The sequence below is a fragment of the Mizuhopecten yessoensis genome, unplaced genomic scaffold, assembly GCF_002113885.1.
Source record: "Mizuhopecten yessoensis strain PY_sf001 unplaced genomic scaffold, ASM211388v2 scaffold6505, whole genome shotgun sequence".
NCBI classification, from domain to species: Eukaryota; Metazoa; Mollusca; class Bivalvia; order Pectinida; family Pectinidae; genus Mizuhopecten; species Mizuhopecten yessoensis.
This window is the reverse complement of record NW_018406583.1, coordinates 116,837-136,963: the sequence shown is the minus strand read 5'-3', so window position 1 is coordinate 136,963 and position 20,127 is coordinate 116,837. Positions and strand designations below refer to the sequence as shown.

The 20,127-nt window shown below is 35.8% G+C and overlaps 2 protein-coding genes across 3 annotated transcripts in view; one reads left to right on the top strand and one right to left on the bottom strand.

The window, feature by feature from the left end:
• The window catches only part of LOC110452241 (tyramine/octopamine receptor-like), a 29,836-nt gene extending 19,996 nt beyond the window's left edge, over positions 1–9,840 (top strand). For both annotated transcript variants that reach the window (XM_021500620.1, XM_021500621.1), the window contains exons 2-3: positions 4,047–6,135; positions 9,720–9,840. In XM_021500620.1, coding sequence (XP_021356295.1) covers positions 4,047–6,135; positions 9,720–9,768 — 2,138 coding nt within the window. In that variant the 3' untranslated portion in view covers positions 9,769–9,840. The remainder of the gene's footprint in view (positions 1–4,046; positions 6,136–9,719) is intronic.
• The window catches only part of LOC110452240 (26S proteasome non-ATPase regulatory subunit 1-like), a 244,652-nt gene that overhangs the window by 170,092 nt on the left and 54,433 nt on the right, over positions 1–20,127 (bottom strand). The window lies entirely within an intron of this gene.

Below are 20,127 nucleotides of genomic sequence, written 5' to 3'. Positions count from 1 at the left end.
TACTGTTCAACATGTACTATCACGCTTTATCTCTTGTTCATCAAAACCAGAATTGGTCAGGAAAACCAAAGTTCACAGTCCTTACGTGTACACAATGGATTTCTAATTCTCACCTGACCTTATTGTTTCGATCAGGTCATGTGACATTGTTCAACCAATCATCAAACACAACTGACACTTACCTGATAGGTGTTGTGGCTTGATGCAGCTTACCAAAACTAACTTCTACAGGAAGTCTTTATTTAAATGTTCACTTACCTGTAAAGAATTAAAAAAAAATGATAAATTTAACAAATTTGAAAAATGAATGGTAAATAAATTGTTACAAGAGCTTTGACTTTGAATAACTCTGAAGTAATTAAATAAGCACTCGTTTTATAACCAAATGTTCAAAATATATTTTGAAAAATAAACAAAGTACATTTTCCATAAATGTCAAGTATTTTGCTATGATTCGGTTTTGACAAAGTTTAATTGAATTTGTTTGATGAATTCAATAGCTGTCGCCATTTCATAAAGTAGACTTCATCTGTGCTGAGTGTTTTACAGGCAAAGTCGACACATTTAGGGTACGTATACAGCAACTGTTAGATTTTGCAACTCCTAATTCCTGTAACTTTGCCTGCATAATGCATCACTGCATTCCAGATTAGTCTATAGCCTACAAATATAGCTGCATGGTGTAAACTCTTCAAGTACTTCAAGTTTTTATCTTCTTTGAGATAGAAGAACTGTATGTCCTTGAAGACTTTAAATTGGAACATGTATTTCTCCCACTTTCATTAGTCAGATGTGCGCTTTAAGGTAATGAGGCCCATCCCCATAAATCTGATGCCTCTTTCATTCACATGCTTCATGCAGATCTTATTCATTAAAATGTTTGAGAGTCAAGACACACTGAATTTTACAACACGAAACATACAGGATACAGGTTTTTTGGTAGATTATTGACAATGTACAAAGTTTTCTCCACATATTTTCCGTCTTTCTAAGTCCAAAAAAATCATAAAAGTAAAACAAAAGTCAGTTTTCTTCCTGAATTTACGATCAAATATCACAGTACTGCACGTTCACAGCAGAATTTACTACCTCCCAATACATAAATCAAACACCAATGTGTAAAAAATACAAAAGTGTACGAGGGATTCGATTGGTCTTTCTGTCTCGAAACTGTTACCATTTTCTTATGATGTGTTATTTGTTTGTTACTTTTTCAATAAATTCCAGCCATTCCCAGAATGCCCTGACCCCGTTCTATGTTAGCTTCACGCCTCTGCCTGAGTCGTCACTCGTGTCAGATAGGAGATGGAATCTTTTCTGTTATTCACATCAGCCACAGAAAATGATCGGGTATTGAAGAGTTACCATTATCCAGATGGTAGTTTTTTGCAATATCTTGTCTAGTTTTTGTGATGGACACTTGTTGAGCTTTTTTTTAGACAGACGTCACGCCAACCTTTCAGCTTATATAAGATGTGCTTAAAACAAACATTTGTGTCTGGTTTAACTTTGGACAGGTAGGATTGGTAAAGGAAGGCAGGTACTGGGCTAAATTTGATTTTGATATGCTTTAACTCTTCTAGATGTCAATTAGAACTTATGAACTTTTAACTCATTCACCCCTACAACTTTAAACTAGACTTGCCCAGTCTTTGATTTGGTAAGGTTCAAGTGTGACTTAAGGGTTATGTTAAGGGTTTTTTCTTTCAGAGTAGTAATGAACACAAAAAGCAAGCTGTAAGACCTTTCGTACAGAACTGTTAGGGTGAGGCAATAAAGGGTCTGAAATGATATGTCTGATGGATGAACGTCACAACAAGATGGATTAGGGACTTAATGACATAGTCCTCCGCATCACACTCCACTGTTTTATCTGTGTAGTGACACAAATATTTGATAATCAACAGAAAAAATAATAATTTCATAACAGCTGCCGATCCCAGTAATTCTTTAACAGGAGTGTCATGTCAATCATCACAGGTTTGATACACATCTATGATATCCCATCTCCTTCCCGTTAATTGATAGTAATTTAATTCACACCATATGACTAAACCTTAATAGAACCACGATTAATCTTACCCGTCAACATTGATTCCATGTCGACAGCTTGCAATTACAAAAACCATATATATAATGAAATATTTATTTTCAAACATCCCAACCTTTATTTATTTTTAATTTTCACCGAGACTATGATGTAATTAATAGTAGTTATTAGAGTTGTGTAGGAGGGAGAGGTCTATAGAAAGCCGTAGACACACTAAACTTGTATTAGATCACCTATCAAACTGATGTGGGCGTGACAAGGTTGTAGAATCAATACGTTATCTGGAGAAATCAGCGGTATTGTTAAGACCAAAGATGCTGTATCTTTATTTTCCGCTGTTATAACTTCCCTCCTTTGGCAGTTGTTTGTGTAAAATACATCAAAACAATACAAATTTGCTCCAAAAGTTATCTGTAATCTCCAAGAGTAATAAATGTTCATCTGAATAACATCCACAAATAAAAATATAAGACAAGGGTGAAATAAAATTACAATTAATACACATTCCATTATGCGTCTGATACACATTCCTTTACCATAGCCGTTTTATTAAAAATCTAAGACATATTTTATTACGCATCTAATTTTCAGTATTACCTATCAATGTCTATGCATATACCTGTGTAACGTTTACCTGTAAACAAACAGCTGTACACCAGGTGAGACCATCAAAGTCACAAGCAAGCTTTCATGATCAACCCTCAATAAATTAAATGGTAACAAACCTTGGGAGGCATTGCAAGTCATACGATCATAAAACTCCATTACAGCCGACTTAAAACATAAATATTAATTTCTAAAAAGCATGAAACCCTTTGATACTGCTAATTACAATAAATGACTACAAAAGTTGCTCCACACAAATCTGCCCAACTCTGAAGTCTTGTATCCAGTCTACCTTAACAGACAATAATCAGACACCTACAGATAATTCTACCTATTCTCACTATCTATTCACATATTTTTTTAATTCATTCATGTATTTAATATAAAGATTACAAACAAACTAATAGACGACTAAATTGTGTGAGCAATAATATTGATTTTTAATGTATTACTGATGTTGATATGGTCATATTTTTAACATTTTCGGACACTTGACAAATTTATTTGCTGTCATGTTGATGTCACAAATTACACTGCAAAACCACGAAAATAAACCTATAGCAAAAATAAGCTTGCATACAGTATCACGTTCAGGCCTCGTGGTGTGACTGGCTTATACACCGACCATAACCTATATCCCTGGGGAGTCTGGATCCACCTGAATTAAAGCAAACAGCTATAAACAAACTAACTCCCTATTAGATCACCAGGAAACCTAAGTCATTTAAGCAACACAAAGTTGAAAAATGGCAAAACTGTTCAATGAATGTTTTTTCTATTTAGGGGAGTGATGAGAGGATGAGTCAGTAGCTTATACATTCTCATGTTTTCTACAAAATTCCAGCTTAAAATCAACTTAATACATAACTAGGATACAATTTTATTTGCAACGAATGTGATCAGTTAAGTGTGATACGTCCATCAAATTAAATTCTGTTCAAAAATTGTGCCTATAAAAACTTTTACATATCTAAACACTAATACCAATACACAGAAAAATAATGAAGTTTCAGTCAAATCTAGATTTTGCTGATCAGATGCCAGTAAAATATATACCTGAGGAACCCTTAAATCAAAGTATATATGAACCAAATAGGAAATAAAACATTGCTCAGAGAAAGAAGAAAACTCAGCATGTGTATGTTGCTATAAATTAACATTATTTTAATTAATCACTTTACATTATTTGTATTCTATTATGTAAATGTATCAATTTGCATAAATATCTCTCTCACTTCACAATATGATAACATGTATAGATTAATTAACATTATTGCCATCATTATTACCTGACCAACAGCAAGACTCTTACATACAATTCCACATCGTTTAAGCACATTTCGTAATTTCATTCTATGCTTGAATTATCTCCCTTTGTTTTCAATTCCAGGTTACTTCCCCTTTGATGCCGGCGTGTGTGTGTTCTGGGTGGCAGTGGATGTCCTTATGTGTACAGCCTCCATCTGGCATATGTGTACCATGTCCATGGATCGTTACTTTACACTTAAGTACCCTATGCGGTACGGACGCAACAAGACAAAAATGATGGTGGTTTTGAAAATTTTCTTTGTATGGATAGTATCTATTACCATTAGTAGTCCAATATTCATATTTGGGGCCAAAGACACAGCGAATGTGTACAACGACGGATTGTGTGCACCAACTGTTGCCGATTTTGTGATTTACGGATCAATTTTCGCCTTCTACATCCCTCTGACTATCATGCTTATTACTTATGTCCTAACAATCCGAATACTTTGGAAAAACCAAGTTCTTATGAAGAATATAGAACGTTCCAACAATTACCGACCACGTAATCGGTATGGAGATAATCGCTGTGTGATACGGACATTGTTATCTCCCCCTAGTGATGAGGGGTCACGTAAGGTGAGCTTGGGTAATAACAGTGATACAGATGCTACAATGCTGGCTGGAATTCTGCCACAACAAGACAACCTGAGCCCAAATCTGTCCAATCAGGACACGACAGATCCTCTTGGCCAGTACGACCTGCTCCCATCCTCGGACATCCAACAGGACACAGAATACCAGGAGACTAACCACAAGCTGCTCAATACTGAATATAAAGGGGGGAAAAATCGGTCAGCCTCCATGTCATGTCTGGAGATTCACATCTCCAATCCGTCTGATGATGACAGTTGTCAATGTGACTCACGGACGGACCTACTTTCGTCCAAATGCGAGTCCTGTCAGCACGGAGAACGGGAAAACCTCAGCCCTAAACTTAATATGTGTCAGTGTGAAATGGAAACGGACTTGGGATCTAAACCAAACCTGTGTCACTGTAGCTCTCAAACAAATGAAAAAACTACACTGGATGTATGTCAATGTGAGTTTGATAAGGAAGTAAAGGCATTAAAACGTAACAGACACACACTCCACTGTGCCGCATCGTTTAATAACGTTCCTAACCTCGACAAAAGCATGACAGCCTCACCCCAACGGCTGTCAGAAACTGTCCAATTTCACAGCTGTGGCAACCTCACACGAGATTTCAAATTCAAGGAGTGGAAGCAACACTACTTCCAGATCCAACGAGAAATGGACCAATGTTTGAAGGACGGTTGCGGTTCACCAAGTAGAGAACATTCCTCCCCGAACAAGGAGTGTCCGAACTGCTCTCCAAGTAAGGAACACTCTCCAAATAAGGAACGATCTCCACGGAAACTGTCAGCTAGTCATGGCAACATTCCTGATGGAGGAGACGCTGACAACAGCTATCGTGTGTATAGTCATGGCCAATTACCAGATGGAGGCTACAATACTATGCGTCCAACTGTATACGACTCATCAGTCGACGATATGGAGTCTTCTTCGTCATCCGAGTTTCTCACCATAAACCTCACCCCAAGCTCATTCCACATGTACCGACTAAGTGTGCCACAGGATGCCACCATGCCACTCCTACAAAAGTGTAATGGCACAGCTGTTGGCAACGGTCACTGTGTTGGCGACAATAGTAGACGACCGAGTTCAGAGTCAACAGAGCATGTCTACTTCAAAAGACATGACCCTTCCAAAAAGAGTATAAAGTATCTATTGAAACGTTTCAATAAGTCTCAAGGCATGAAACAAGTTCTATCTAAAAAGGCCACATCTAACGAGCGGAAAGCATCAAAAGTACTGGGGATTATCTTCGCAGTGTTTGTTGTGTTATGGACACCATTTTTCATTGTGAACATCCTTTCAGTATCTTGCTCCTCGTGTACGTGGGCATTGACGCCGGAAATGATGTCGGCGTTCTTGTGGATGGGATATATTGCCTCGCTGGCCAACCCAATCATATATACCATGTTCAACACTGCCTTTCGCCGAACATTCATCCGCATTCTAAAGTGCCACCTGTGTAAGCGTGGCGGGTTCCGCATGGACAGCCTCGCTATCAGTTACGCTGCAGCGTCTCAGCTCAACACAGACCGAAGGAACACCATGACAGTTCTCCTAAAGGATGACGCCAGGTGAAGATGATTTAACTGTGGTGACAGTCGCTAGCCTATCAATGCACATGATAACTGCACGATTGAAATCAAATGGCAAAACAGAGGTTGCTTATTCAATTTCAAGGTCAAATGCATGTGAAATAAATAATTCAATGAATATGGTTCTTTTAAAATCTATGAAAACTTGGACATGGCAAAATGATGAATTGCACGGGCCAGTTTACAGATACAATATGTCCTCTGGGAAAAATTAATATATAAATTTAACTCTAAAATAATTGCTAGAAATGAAAATACAATCTTCTTACTTTGATTAAATAAATCGATCAAGAAAATCAATTCAATCAAGCAGGGAATGCTTTGAGGGTTACATTCTACATGGTTTCATTTTGGACCATTTAAACCAGTGAAAGGAAAGCATTCACTTTCCATGTTCAGATATAACTACAATAAAATTTAGACTGCTGCAAGTTTGAAATATATTGGTAATGATATTTCCTGTAAATAAATTGAAAATAAGAACCTGTTTTGTTAACGACCTATTTACTAAGTTTTAAAAAATTTAACAAGACCATAATAGCAACATTTAATTATTTTATAGGACAAACATGTGTGATAGCTATAGTTAGAATTCCACATTTTTATATATTTTACAATGCAATGACCTTGAAGTTGCGAGACCTTAACCTTGGGTGGCCTGTGTAATGTTTGGTCTGCGGGCAGACTAACACTGAGCAGGACCTTCAGTGTCTGCATGTGGTGAAGTGTATATATATATGTTAGGGAGCATGTGGTGTAGGATTAACCCATTCACCCCTAAGTCACATTAGAACCTTACCAAATCAAAGGCTGGGCAAGTCCACTTTATAAATATAGGGGTGAATGAGTTAAATAAATGTGTTGTACCTTGTTATTTCAATTATCATGTCCGATCTGCTGGTGATCTGTTTTATTTAAAGGAAGACTAATGCTTGTGCTAATAAAACAGCTTTTAATTGAAATTTTATTGAGATTTTTACGATAAGCTCATCTTGACTTGAAGCCAATACTTAAATCTAGGATTTGTACAGCAAGGTTGTCCAGACTTCAAACCAAAAACAATATTGAACTCATCTAGATTCAGAATTCAAATCAGTATTTATATTGATGTATCGAAACCAAATCTATTAAATAACACTTTGTTTTCCCAGGGATAATCCTGGAGGGGGCCATGGGGCCACTAACCCCTCAAAATTGATCTTGACCCCTCCATGTTCAAATATTCTTTAAATTTTACATAGAATGGCCCCTCTTGATATTGACTAAAAATTCCTTAAAATGGCCCACTGCTCCGAAATTCCAGGATTTTCCCTGTTTTCCAGTCAGATAATTATATTATATAAACTTTACACACTGTATACATATTGTAATACTCTCACACAATTCTGTTGTAATATCTTGTTTTGCCCAGATTAATATGGTCCTGCACAGGCATGAAATACCAATATTTTTGTACCCTGAGGTTTTAAGGGTTGATTAAATCAAATTCTACTCGCTCATCTATATTTTCATAATAAATAATGAAAATTTTTGCAAGCCTGACACAAAATCTCCTTGCCCCAGGCTTGGAGATAATAGAATCTTACAACCATGGTATATGACAATAGTTTAAAAAGGATTTAGAGTTTAGAGTCTAATTTAGAATTTTAGTCTTCAAATATGTATATCCCTAAACCGTTATGAACATATTTTTTCATGACTGTATTTTAACCAAATTTGAAGTTATTTAGATTTGTGAAATAAACAATAATGGTTATACATTCCTTTTTTCATTAAGTCTGAATAAATCTTTGTGAAGATATTCAAAGTCACATTCAGTATGAGATATTCTGTGGAAGTCAAATAAATATGAACATTATTTAAAATCTGAAGAATTACACTGGTTTGTAGCGCTGTATATTATGCCTTTGTTTCTATAGTTACAGTGTGCATCAGGATATGTTTCTATGGTTACAGTGTGTGACAAGGTGTGAGAGGAAGTGCTATTTCAGTCTTTGTTTCTATGGTTACAGTGTGTGACAAGGTATGAGGAAGTGCTATTTCAGTGTTTGTTTCTATGGTTACGGTGTGTGACAAGGTATGAAGAAGTGCTATTTCAGTCTTTGTTTCTATGGTTACGGTGTGCGACAAGGTTTTGAGGAAGTGCTATTTCATCATTGTTTCTATGATTGCATGATTAACACAGTAAAAGGAGTGCTATTCCAGCATTCGTTCCCATGGTTACGGAGTGACACAGTATGAGGAAGTGTTTCTATAGTTACAGAGTGTGTGACGCAGTTAAAGGAAGTGCTATTTCATATGAATTTTATCTATTTTTACATGAATTTCTCAGTCATTACATCATATCACACATGTATATCAAAGCATCACATCAACAGAATTACATCAGCCTGATAATAAAAGTTTGCTAAAACTATAAGTTTATTTCAGAACTTTTAACATCATTTTTATTATTAAACGAGACCTGTAGCTGCTAGGCATTAAGCAAATTTATTGGGCCAATCCACTGGCAACTGTGCTACAATTTGCAAACAAATGTCATTTATGTAAATCTTACTGTCAAACAGGCATGAAGATACGAGTCTTGTTTTAGTTATTGTCAAGATTTTCGTATAATCCTGTATCATATCACTGAAACTTGCATGTTTCACAGTCATGGCATTTCCTATGGAGATATTTCATGCGTATACCAGTACAACCCATCATGCATATACAAGGGAGACAATTCTATTAGCATGTCATACATATTTCATTATAACTTTTTATTGGCATGATATTAAACACAAAATTACTACTGGGAATATACATGATGCATCAAGGCTCAGATTTCTTGCATATTGTCATTAAAAAAATCTTCAACATTCTCAAATTCCAGTGGTTTTCAGTAGATTTTTACATTGGCATGATGAATCAGTTACATGGTATAGATTTTATTTAAAGATTTTCTATCTCATATTTATTTTCTCATGTATCCTTAAAGATTAATATTAAATTCAAAATTACTACTGGGAATATATATGATGCATCAAGGCTCAGATTTCCTGCATATCGTCATTAAAAAAAAAAAAAACATTCTCAAATTTCAGTGGTTTGCAGTGCATTTCTTTTTGCACTGAAACTATTAACATTTGTTATTAGAAATTAAATGGAAAACATTTTATAAACATAAATCAAGCTTAAGCACAAAAAAATATCATTTTACCAAGAAATCAATTAGAATATTGTTTTCATTTTAATGAATTCATAAACTTTGAAATATTTATGGAAAGATTCTCAAAAGCCGTGTGCAAAAGGTCTTGTGAAGCTTGTATAATAATTTGTTATAATTCTTTACAGAAAAACCTTGTTAGTCCTGATGTATACCAAGGCAAGGATTTCACAGAGAGGAACTAGTGTAATCCGCAACGTCCCCTAAATATCACCTGTCTTTGACTAACAGGGTTTTTACTGCAGGCTCGTTGACAAATAATCTAGTAATCCAGGTTTTACTGTAAATTAGTATTTTTTGTATGAGGACGAATTCTCATCGCATTTTAAAATGTCCATACATTATTGCATTTCAGACATGAATTCCAGAGTCATGCTGTTCATCTCCTACTCAGAAAATACTAGTAGTCTCATTGTACAAAGCAGATCAGAGATATTTATGGACAAATATTTTGCGGAATAAACAACTTTCATTTACACAAAAAATGAGCCTTTGTACTTGTTATTTAGCATATCTGTGAGGATTTACTTCTGTAATAATTCAAGAAAGTTAATGCTGTAGTGAATTTAGATAATTTAAACAATTATTTCACCAAAAGGTGAAACATTCACTACAATTAAATAAGCTCACTGGAGGACAGAAATACCACAAAATGGTGAAATGTCAGTACAATATTATAAGTTCACTGGAGGACAGAAACACCAGAAAATGGTGAAATGTCAGTACAATAATATAAGCTCACTGGATGACAGAAATACCACAAAATGGTGAAACGTCAGTACAATAATACAAGCTCACTGGAGGACAGAAATACCAGAAAATGGTGAAACGACAGTACAATAATATAAGCTCACTGGAGGACAGAAATACCACAAAATGGTGAAACGTCAGTACAATAATATAAGCTCACTGGAGGACAGAAATACCAGAAAATGGTGAAACGACAGTACAATAATATAAGCTCACTGGAGGACAGAAATACCACAAAATGGTGAAACGTCAGCACAATAATATGAGCACACTGTTAGGCAAACATTAAACAAAACAGGCAGACACCACTACAATCAGGTAAGTTTACTGAGGGGCAGAATCTACATGAAACATCAGTATGACCAGACAAGTTCAATGAATGACAGAATTACAGTAAAACTGAACTTTATCCTTCCGGGTCGTACACCTGTCTGTCTGTATTCACACTCTATCAAACTCTGTAAACCTAATGACCTTCCTGGGCTGGCTTTAACAATCAACATTGCTATGAGTTCCAGTAATTGACTATTTCTAACACTTCAGATATCTTCATTCATTTTTTCTTAGCAATGCATCAATAATTCCTGACATGAAGAAACTCTCTTTGAAACTCTTCAACACCTTGTAAAAAATTGAACTTTTACCTTTATTAGAGATTTCAGCGGAACCTCGTCTAAGAAACACTGATCAGATTAGGTTGGTTTATACAGCTACACTAACGAAGTGCACTGGTCCTAAACAGGCCTATAGCTACCCTACAAGTCAGGGTGTCGAGCAAATTGAACATGCATATCCTGTAACAAGACATGAGTCTGGGTTCTCCAAACACAAGCTGTTTTCAAACACCATAATGAAGTTATCAGATTAAAATATGATCAACGTCAATATTTAAAATCATTAGGAAGGCACATAATATTCCAAATATACTTTTGAGGCAGACTGTTTGTTGCAGGGACGGAAAAAACCCAATAATTAACGCCTCATTATACCTAAGTCCGTATTTTCTGGGGAGGGAGTTTTATATATTCCATCCAGCCCAGGCATTCAGTGGTGCTTGTCTGGCGACTCAATATTATTGCAGACAGCATCCATAAAATGTTACTTGTAAATTAACAATTGGCTCCACCAGTGGCAGGTTTAAATGAGGAGAGAGTTATATTTACTTGTCGTTTATTAAGTCTACCCAGGGGATAAAAACCTTGACCGGTCAGTACACAACAGCAAACTGTTTTAGCTATGGGCTACCTTAAGACTTAGGTTCTAAAAACAAAACTGTCACCTATACATAATAACTAAAACTGGTCGGTGTTTGATCAGTTCTGTTATGACTATCATCATTAACACCAGCAAATACATATTCGCTCAACAGTAGATATTTTAACTATTTTTATTTGTTGTCTATGTAGAGTTATTAAGGTTTACAAAATTCAGAACACAATAGCTAAAATTAAAGTGTAGATAACATTTTTTTAAACCTAAAAATCAATTTAACCTTTTGTTGAATTTAACATTGCTCTCTTCTATCATAAGGTCAAAAGTTCTTCAAAGTGGTATGTTTTATTTTGACACTAAAACGTTAAACTTTTTATTTTCAAACTTCTAAAACTAGAAATTGACGCAGAGGTAATTCAACGCGACTCCAAGGAAACAGAATTTATTCGACAATGATCCTTTTGAAACATTACTGTTTGAATAATACTTTATTTCAAATTCTAAGTCATGTATACCTCCTATATAGTCTATTGCTGTGACATAGCTCAAAACATCCATCTGATGTCATAATACATTATGTCACAACTTTTGTCAAACAAGGAAAAGTATTACAGGCAATCCATGACCAGATAAACTTTGGTATTGAAAAATAAACAAAGCATTTGATATAAAGTGTCGTTGGGAGAGCCAATTTCAGTATGTCACATTCCTATATCACAAGATGTACTTGCATGCAAAACTTTGCATTTGTAAGGGAGAAGACTATATAAGATACATGCACTCTTGGTAATGTGTTGCATGATGAATAAGGGGTTATAGCTCCGTAAATAGTCGAGTACAGGACCCAATCTCAGTATGTGACATTCCTACATCCCAAGAGGTAGTGACTTATAAAAATTGGTCATGTAGGTGACGAAGCTCATACATGAAATTCACCCTGGACAAAATAATTCAAGGTGAATAAAGGGCCATAACTCTGTATATATTGCCGAACGAGACCCAATTTTAGTATGTGACATTTTGCCGTTCCAAAAGGTTGTGGCACAAGACCCAATTAAGTATGTGACATTCTGTCATTCCAAGAGGTTACTGTATGTGACAGTTTATAGGAAATATACTCTGGGCAGAGTGACACACTGACAGTGTGACTGACAGAATGGCAGAGGGATTGACCTCTAGTCCCCTCAAGTAAGTACAGGAAGGGGACTTATAGAAAAACACTTATTAACAGATCTCTTGTTCATTTGATTTTTTATTAATGACAATATCATGTAAGGAACATTTTTATATTTTGGTCAGATTATTATGTAAAAACTCCAGCTGAGCACGAGTAAATAAATTATACACATGCATATTATATTTACAGTATTTTTCAGTAATTGCTTCAAAATTATGAATTATTATATGCGGGTACAAATTTTATTTTCAAATCATGTTAACCCTTAGGCTGCTACGTACGACATAGGTCGTTTTGAAAAGTCGGGCCGTCAGTGCTACTCACGACATATGTCGTTTCTCGGTCTGTAAGTTTTGATCGGTAGCCAGGAAGTGTGAAGTCGGGTTGTTGCTATACCAAACCCGAATGTGTATAGTAGAAGGCTTCTGATTGGTTGTTTTGTCATTACTTTCGATAGTCACGGCAGTATACCCTAGTGATAACCAAAGGTGTGTGAGAGAATTTCAAATCAAAAAAAAAGTCATAAAAATGGCGGATGTGTAGATTGAAGCGATGAATATGATGGTAAACATTTATTCTCCAGCGTTACCTACGATGCTAATAAAGGTTTTGAAGGGTTTGACATAGTTGATGTGGAAATACTTCGGTGTAACATAATATGTTACTTTCCAATGGACAACTTTGTGCCCTACGCAAACTTGAAAATATCGGTGGACCAAGGCGCACATGTCGTCTGCAGGTGAGGCCGAATTGAACATTGACATTGATACGTTTTGAGACGATTGATTTCTTCAAACTATTTATCTATGATTTAATCATAAACTAGACCTTAGCTAAGATATATCTATATGCCGACTGTGACAATAAATATATTGAATGACGACCTGAAACCTGTAGCAAATCGCATGATATTCTTGATGAAATACCTGATCTTTTTACCTGAGAATCTCCGTGTAAATGTACAACGTCTTATGTCATAAATGAAGTTTATAATCTCTGTTATCATTTTCCAATCACATTTGCTGACAAAAAAACAAAAAACAAAGATCTTTCTGGTGCTTAAATCCGATTAATTAAAAGTTTCACCTTTTCTTACCTTTATTACCACCTGTACAGGTAAATACTGAAGCAACTTTAGAATCGAAAACGTTAATATAAACTAGAGACAATAACGAACAATTTTCCTATAACTTTTATTCACATATAACAAATATTTTTCAAGTTATGCGCATTTGAAAAATTAAGAAAATTGATTTATATTTCAATAATTTATTCAGCAGTGGCGTCCCTTTACATAGAAATCAATGTAGCAGCCTTAGGGTTAAGACAGGAAAATGTCAACAGGAGAAAATCTCTCTTAGACACACTGCATTGTCTAAGACAGAGCAACAAAGTGAACAGGGCTGATCCCTACATTACACAGCAGTAAAAAAAATATAATGAGAGTTGAAAGCTTTTGATTGGTAAATACCATGAAGGCAGCAGAAGATGACAACACGGTTAGAACACACAGTAAGATTTAATGAGCTGTACTTTCATGAGAGATCCCCACCCTGGCTGTCTGCTGGAGTTCACTGACAGGCCGGCTACTGTTCCATTGTGACTTACACACCGCGCAGTAAGCACTTTAAGTACTCAGGCTTCTAATCAATAATTCAATGTCAAAATGATCAGCTGGGATTTAATCACAAGATGTGGGTTTATTTTATTTTATGCCCCATTTCTCACCATTTGAGTGATAAAATGTGCAATAGCTTTTAATAGTATTCCTTTAACAGTTCTGCATTCATTCGTGAGTCCATTGTAAATATATACAGCGTCTTATGACAAAAATGAATTTTATTATCTCTGTTATCATTTGTCAATCACATTTGCGGACGAAAATAATTTTAAAATGATCTTCCTCTTGCTTAAATCCGATTAATTAAAAGTTTCACCTTTTCTTACTTTTATTACCACCTGTACAGGTAAATACTGAAGCAACTTTAGAATTGAAAATGTTAATATAAACTAGAGACAACAACGAACAATTTTCATTCAACTTTTTTTCACATATAACAAATATTTTCCAAGTTATGCACATTTGAAAAATCAAGTAAATTAATCTAAATTTCAATAATTAATTCAGCAGTGGTGTACCTTTACGTAGAAATTAATGTAGCAGGCTAGGGGGATACATGTTTTCGGTTCAATAAAAGTAACAGCCTGAAATTTGCATAAGCCTTGCTTGACTCTGCCCACATGAACTGATGATGACGTCACACAATTGTGTCCTGCTTGCAGAAAATCTGCTTATCTCCTCCCACGGGTATTGTTGTGGATCAAGGAAACTTGTCACGAAAGATGGTAAGGTTCTGCAATGATAACTTTCAGCTTAAGGGAACAATTGTTAGTGAGTGAATGACAGCGCCGACTGTAAATATAGACTGTATCGCGGGAAATTTATGCCACAATTATACTTCCATCTTTATCACCTTCCCAAATGATGGCAAATTTATCATGACAGCGAATTTTAGTTCACAACAACCACATTCTTGCCAAATCTCCCTATTTTTTACCCTAAATTTAAGCATTTTAACCAGTGAATTTGATAAACTGTTCCTATTTTATAAGATCTAATGAATTCCAATGAAAGAACAGTTCAAATGATTCTGTATCAAAGTGTTATACTCCGTAGGGTGTACATACACACATTTTATTTATGCTTTTAATTTCTAGCACACGTAATCTCCCCAATGGACATTTTAAAAAGTTGGCAAGTATGCAAGCAACACATATTAATGACATATGAAGGGCGAAATAACACTGGGTGAACATGGATGTTATCGGAAAAAGGCAAATATCTGACTTGGTGAAGTTTCTTGGTATACAGTATATAACACAACGCGATGTCTGAATTCTTTGAAACTGCATTTTTTATAAATCTCATATGTCCATGCACGCATATGGTATTAAAATTGAGAAAATCAAGGGTGGAGCCAAAAATGGCCCTTACTGCAATTACTCCTTTTATAAACCCTTTCACCACTGTAGACCATAATGGACTCATCCAGATCAATGCGTGGGAGAGTCTACTAAAGTTGCATAGAGGTGAAAGGGAAAATCAGGGTAACCAAGACAACTTGATAGTACAGGGAATTTTCCTTACAACCACACTGGATGATATGTAACATTTGACGTTAATCGTAAAAAAATAGCGAGATTAATTTACTTAGTCTGTACTTATAAAGTTCAGTTTAGGTTAGATACAATACGATTTACTACAGTATTCAGTAACTAAGATAGATTATGTTTGTATTTAATGGATTCCTAACGACTACAGTGTTGTAACATTCTTCTGAACAATCATTTCCTGTATAAAGACCACTTAGCATTAGTGAATGGCACCAAGTACACACAATTGGAGTCAGTGTGCGGGACCAGACCGGGGACCATATCTGTAAGTTTCAAATAATGTGTACTCTTACGAAGGAAAAACATCACAGAAATTGCCTAAGGAGATTTGAATTTCGACATATGTAAATTTAACATGTACTTTCATAAAAAAATGCAATTTCTGATATGAAGTTGCGAAGGCAACAGAAATAGTTTATGTGCCTTTAGCATATCCCAATACAAAACGGGTTATATATCTTTTCTTTTTTCCTTTATTCTATTCTGTTAATCTCTATTGGACATCAATCTGTTCGTCATTATTGTATATTTCTGTCTCCTTCCCGAGAACTATAGCCAATACATACACGATGTGTTTGGGACAAAGAATCAGATATGACGACATGCTTGTTACGATAAAGCAGGTTCTCAGGCGGGCTCAATACTAACAGCATTACTTCCATCTGTGATTATGGATACCTATAGTTAATTGGACTGCCTACCACATATACACCGAGGGCCTGATAAATGGGAATCGAATCATATAGCAGGGGTGGCACACAATAAAAACAAACACAGGCACAATACATGACAGTAGTTATAACCCCTCATTGACTACCTCAGGAAAACCCTAAACCATTACACCAAACATCGGAGCATCAATGCTCTGGGGAAAAAAGAATCTCCTTGTTTTGTCGCTTTGGTGGAGATATATGGATGACAACACATTAATCCCTATAGGTGGAGTGATGGCGGAGCGTCGTAAAACCCAGAATAACTAAACATGACAATGCTTAGCCACTGGGTATTGCTAATCATTCATGCCTCTTATAATTGCACTTTGTTCTGAATTAATATTTTTTTACATGACAAATTTTTAAATTAATCATGTGATACTAATTGGGAAGTGAGATTATATATAGACAGTTTCTGTAACTGGCTAATGGTATCATAACAGCTCTTTGCCATGGAGACGCTGATCAACATGCAAGTTTCTTTTGACAATCTGCCATGGCAACACGAAGTGTAACATTGTGACTAAACTAGGGACGATGTCTAAGCCATCTAAGGCGTGCCTGTTTCAACATTATTGAGTGATTATTCTCTGCCTCGCTTCTTATGGGAGCAATTTGGCCCCATGCCAAAAACAATATGAGGCCTTTTGCACGTAAAATTGTGGCAATTTGGTATTTCAATCAAAAGGTAACGTTTACATAAGCTTCAATTAAAGTTAAGATACCAGGGACTTACATAATTCTCATCTAATTCCATAATAATACCAATATAACTTTTCACTGCATACAAATTCCGGCTACCCAGTTGTTAGACCTGTTATGTTCGCATTTGCGTTTCAAGTTTGACATATCTACAACACATGCGTCCAATTAATTTCCAATCACGCCGTTGTTGATTGAGAAGAAAATCCAAAAATACACCATTGTCGTTTTCATGTTCCATTTATTAAAAATAATTTTCTAGATTAATTATATTTATCCTGTCTATTTAAATGACTATACTCATACAAGTGACATACAACCCTATGGCATTCAGATTCACTTTCAATTTTCCAAGAGTCGTAAAATTAATTCATGCATTTAAAATTATACTTGGTCATTGATTATGTTTGTATTCTTACAAACAAACTCTCGTTACGGAATTATGGAGCTTTCCTTGCTGCTTTGATCTTCAAAACTGCACTGTCAAATACAGATACGTACAGAAGTATATATAGGTTGTGTGACATAATATCCCAAAAATCCGGAAACGGTCAATTTTGACTTTGCATATTTCCACTAGTGGGGAGACATGTCGCAAAAGTTGATGGACAACAGACGATGAACTGACAACAGATGTGTTCAGAAGTTTTTCATGTTGTGTGGGGTAATCTCTGGGTAACCGTCAACTAAGGCTTGCATATTTCCACTAGCGGGAGGACATGTCATTCAATGCAAAAGTTGATGGACAATAAATAGACACAGGAACTGACAACAGATGTGTTAAGTAGCTTTACATGTGGTGTGGCATGATATCCCGGGAACCGTTAATATAAATTTAGGCTTGCATATTTACACTAGTGGGGAGAGATGTCCTTGCAAAAAGTAGGTGGACTACAGACTACGAACTGACAACAGACAAAGCACTGTTACATCCTGGTGCTTTGTACTAATGTGCTATTTGATCATCTCCGATGGTCTGCCCTACTGACTTGCATACTGTATTCAAGACATGAAGAATAGTGGATACTGAGTATATCACAAGAATCTAATCTGTCAGAAATCAACAAAAACTGAAATAGATTCTTCCCTAGTCATCCATCATTATCAAAGACAGGTTATTACTTTAAGTTTAAAAAGAGTTAAAAGAAGCACAAGATAAAATTACTAAACTTTTCATAATATAATCATTTTAATGCTTCCCTAATCAATATGTTTCCTCTTAATTTTGCATTTCCATACTATCATCATTTAAATATACTTCTGTAATCAAAAACAGGAACGATATAAGTGTAAAGACAGCAAACAGATCAGTGGTTATGTAAGGATGCCGTTGGTTTAGCCACTAGGGTTCTCTAGTGCAGAGAACAGAAACTAGCCACCTACCAACACACAATGAGCACAGAATTACTTAAAACCTTCATTTTCAAAAGTCACGAGATGAGCCTTGTATGCTGATGGTGAACGATACTTGCAAGGAAGCCAAAGGGGATTGGACAAGGAAACACTTTTTTTCTATTAACGATTAGGTCGGGGTTTTTTTAAGATTTTTTCTCTCCATGATAATGGATTTGAGAGTGAAGGTTCCTATCCTATTTCCTCGTGGTCCAGATAGCGATGCTTCCTTAAGTAGCCACGAGTTCTGGTACGGAAGAAAAATCCAATACATTGGAGAGCGGATCTAGCGGTTTGACTTAACACATATCCCCGAAGTCTGGCAGTGATCAATCTCTCCAATTATAACTTATCACAAATCAGACCACAAGATTGTGCTCGGTTTTTTGTCCATGTTAGCTTAACAGTAGACAATTTCACAAACTTTATCATATTTACTTTTTTCATTCCTTCAAAGTAAAACACAATATAACTAACACAATATGTCCAAAACAACTTCTAATTCATATTACTAGGTAATCATATTTTTTTTACGTCTGTTTTTAATTAATTGCTTTCCTTGTAATTGTTTTGTGAAGCTTGCTAATGTACTTATGGACTGGTTGGGTAAGCGTGGGTTAATAGCCCATTGTTACACAAGCCCAGAATTACGTCTTCTTCCTCCACAGCATAAAGTAGAAAGTAGACGATCTCGAGCCGTCAGTCGTTTTTAAGTCATTACATCACAGGACGTTATAACTCGGCATGTGCAATCCCACAATGCACACACACTACCATAAACTTGCCTCGCAGGAAACCCAAGATTATGAAGGAATCGTGCCTTTTACATAAGCAAGTTTTATCAATGAAATGTACTTATCAAATAGGAGGTTGTTTGAACCACCGAGGCATACAATCGACCAAACAATTAGTGGAGTGATGTCAGTTTGAGGGAGTGAGACGCCTGCTCCCTTCCCACCTCCCGCTATCTGACGCTATCGGACGGAACTTCCACCACTCTCAATCTCAAAGTCAATTGAGCTTAAATCGTGACTACAAGCATGCACCATTACATTGATGTAGTGATGACTCGTAGTAAATTTGCAGCATTGCTCAATTCTACAGCATAGAATCGAAATATGCCCTGGACTTTTTCCACTAGGTCGATTAGTTTTGATAGGGAGTCGTCAATCGACTTTGTTAAAAGCCAATTTTATTAGTTGATGAAACATGCATTGTTTAATTGTAGCACCACATGTCCGGGAATGCATTAACCCGTAATATACGAGGTCCTGACTTTTTTTTATCTATTGTGAAGGTTGAATATAAACCAAGACAAGAGGCCCATGGGCCTTAACGGTCACCTGATATATTTATACAGAGAGTTGATTTCGTTTTTAACATGAACAGAAATATTATTCAAAGTGACAAAAAACAATAAAACCACCTTATTCAATATCAAGCATACAGATTTCAGACTAAAAAGGATTTGAAACTAGCACCTCTGATTCTAAACAAGGAAAATGAAGAAATTTTAGCACACTGACTCCCTTGAGCCCCACCCTACAGCCCTTGGGGGTAGGGCTGGCTCAAAATTTTCAAAGTATCAAACTGTCAACTCAAGGTTATAATTCCAATCAAGTTATTAACATGTAATATTCAAA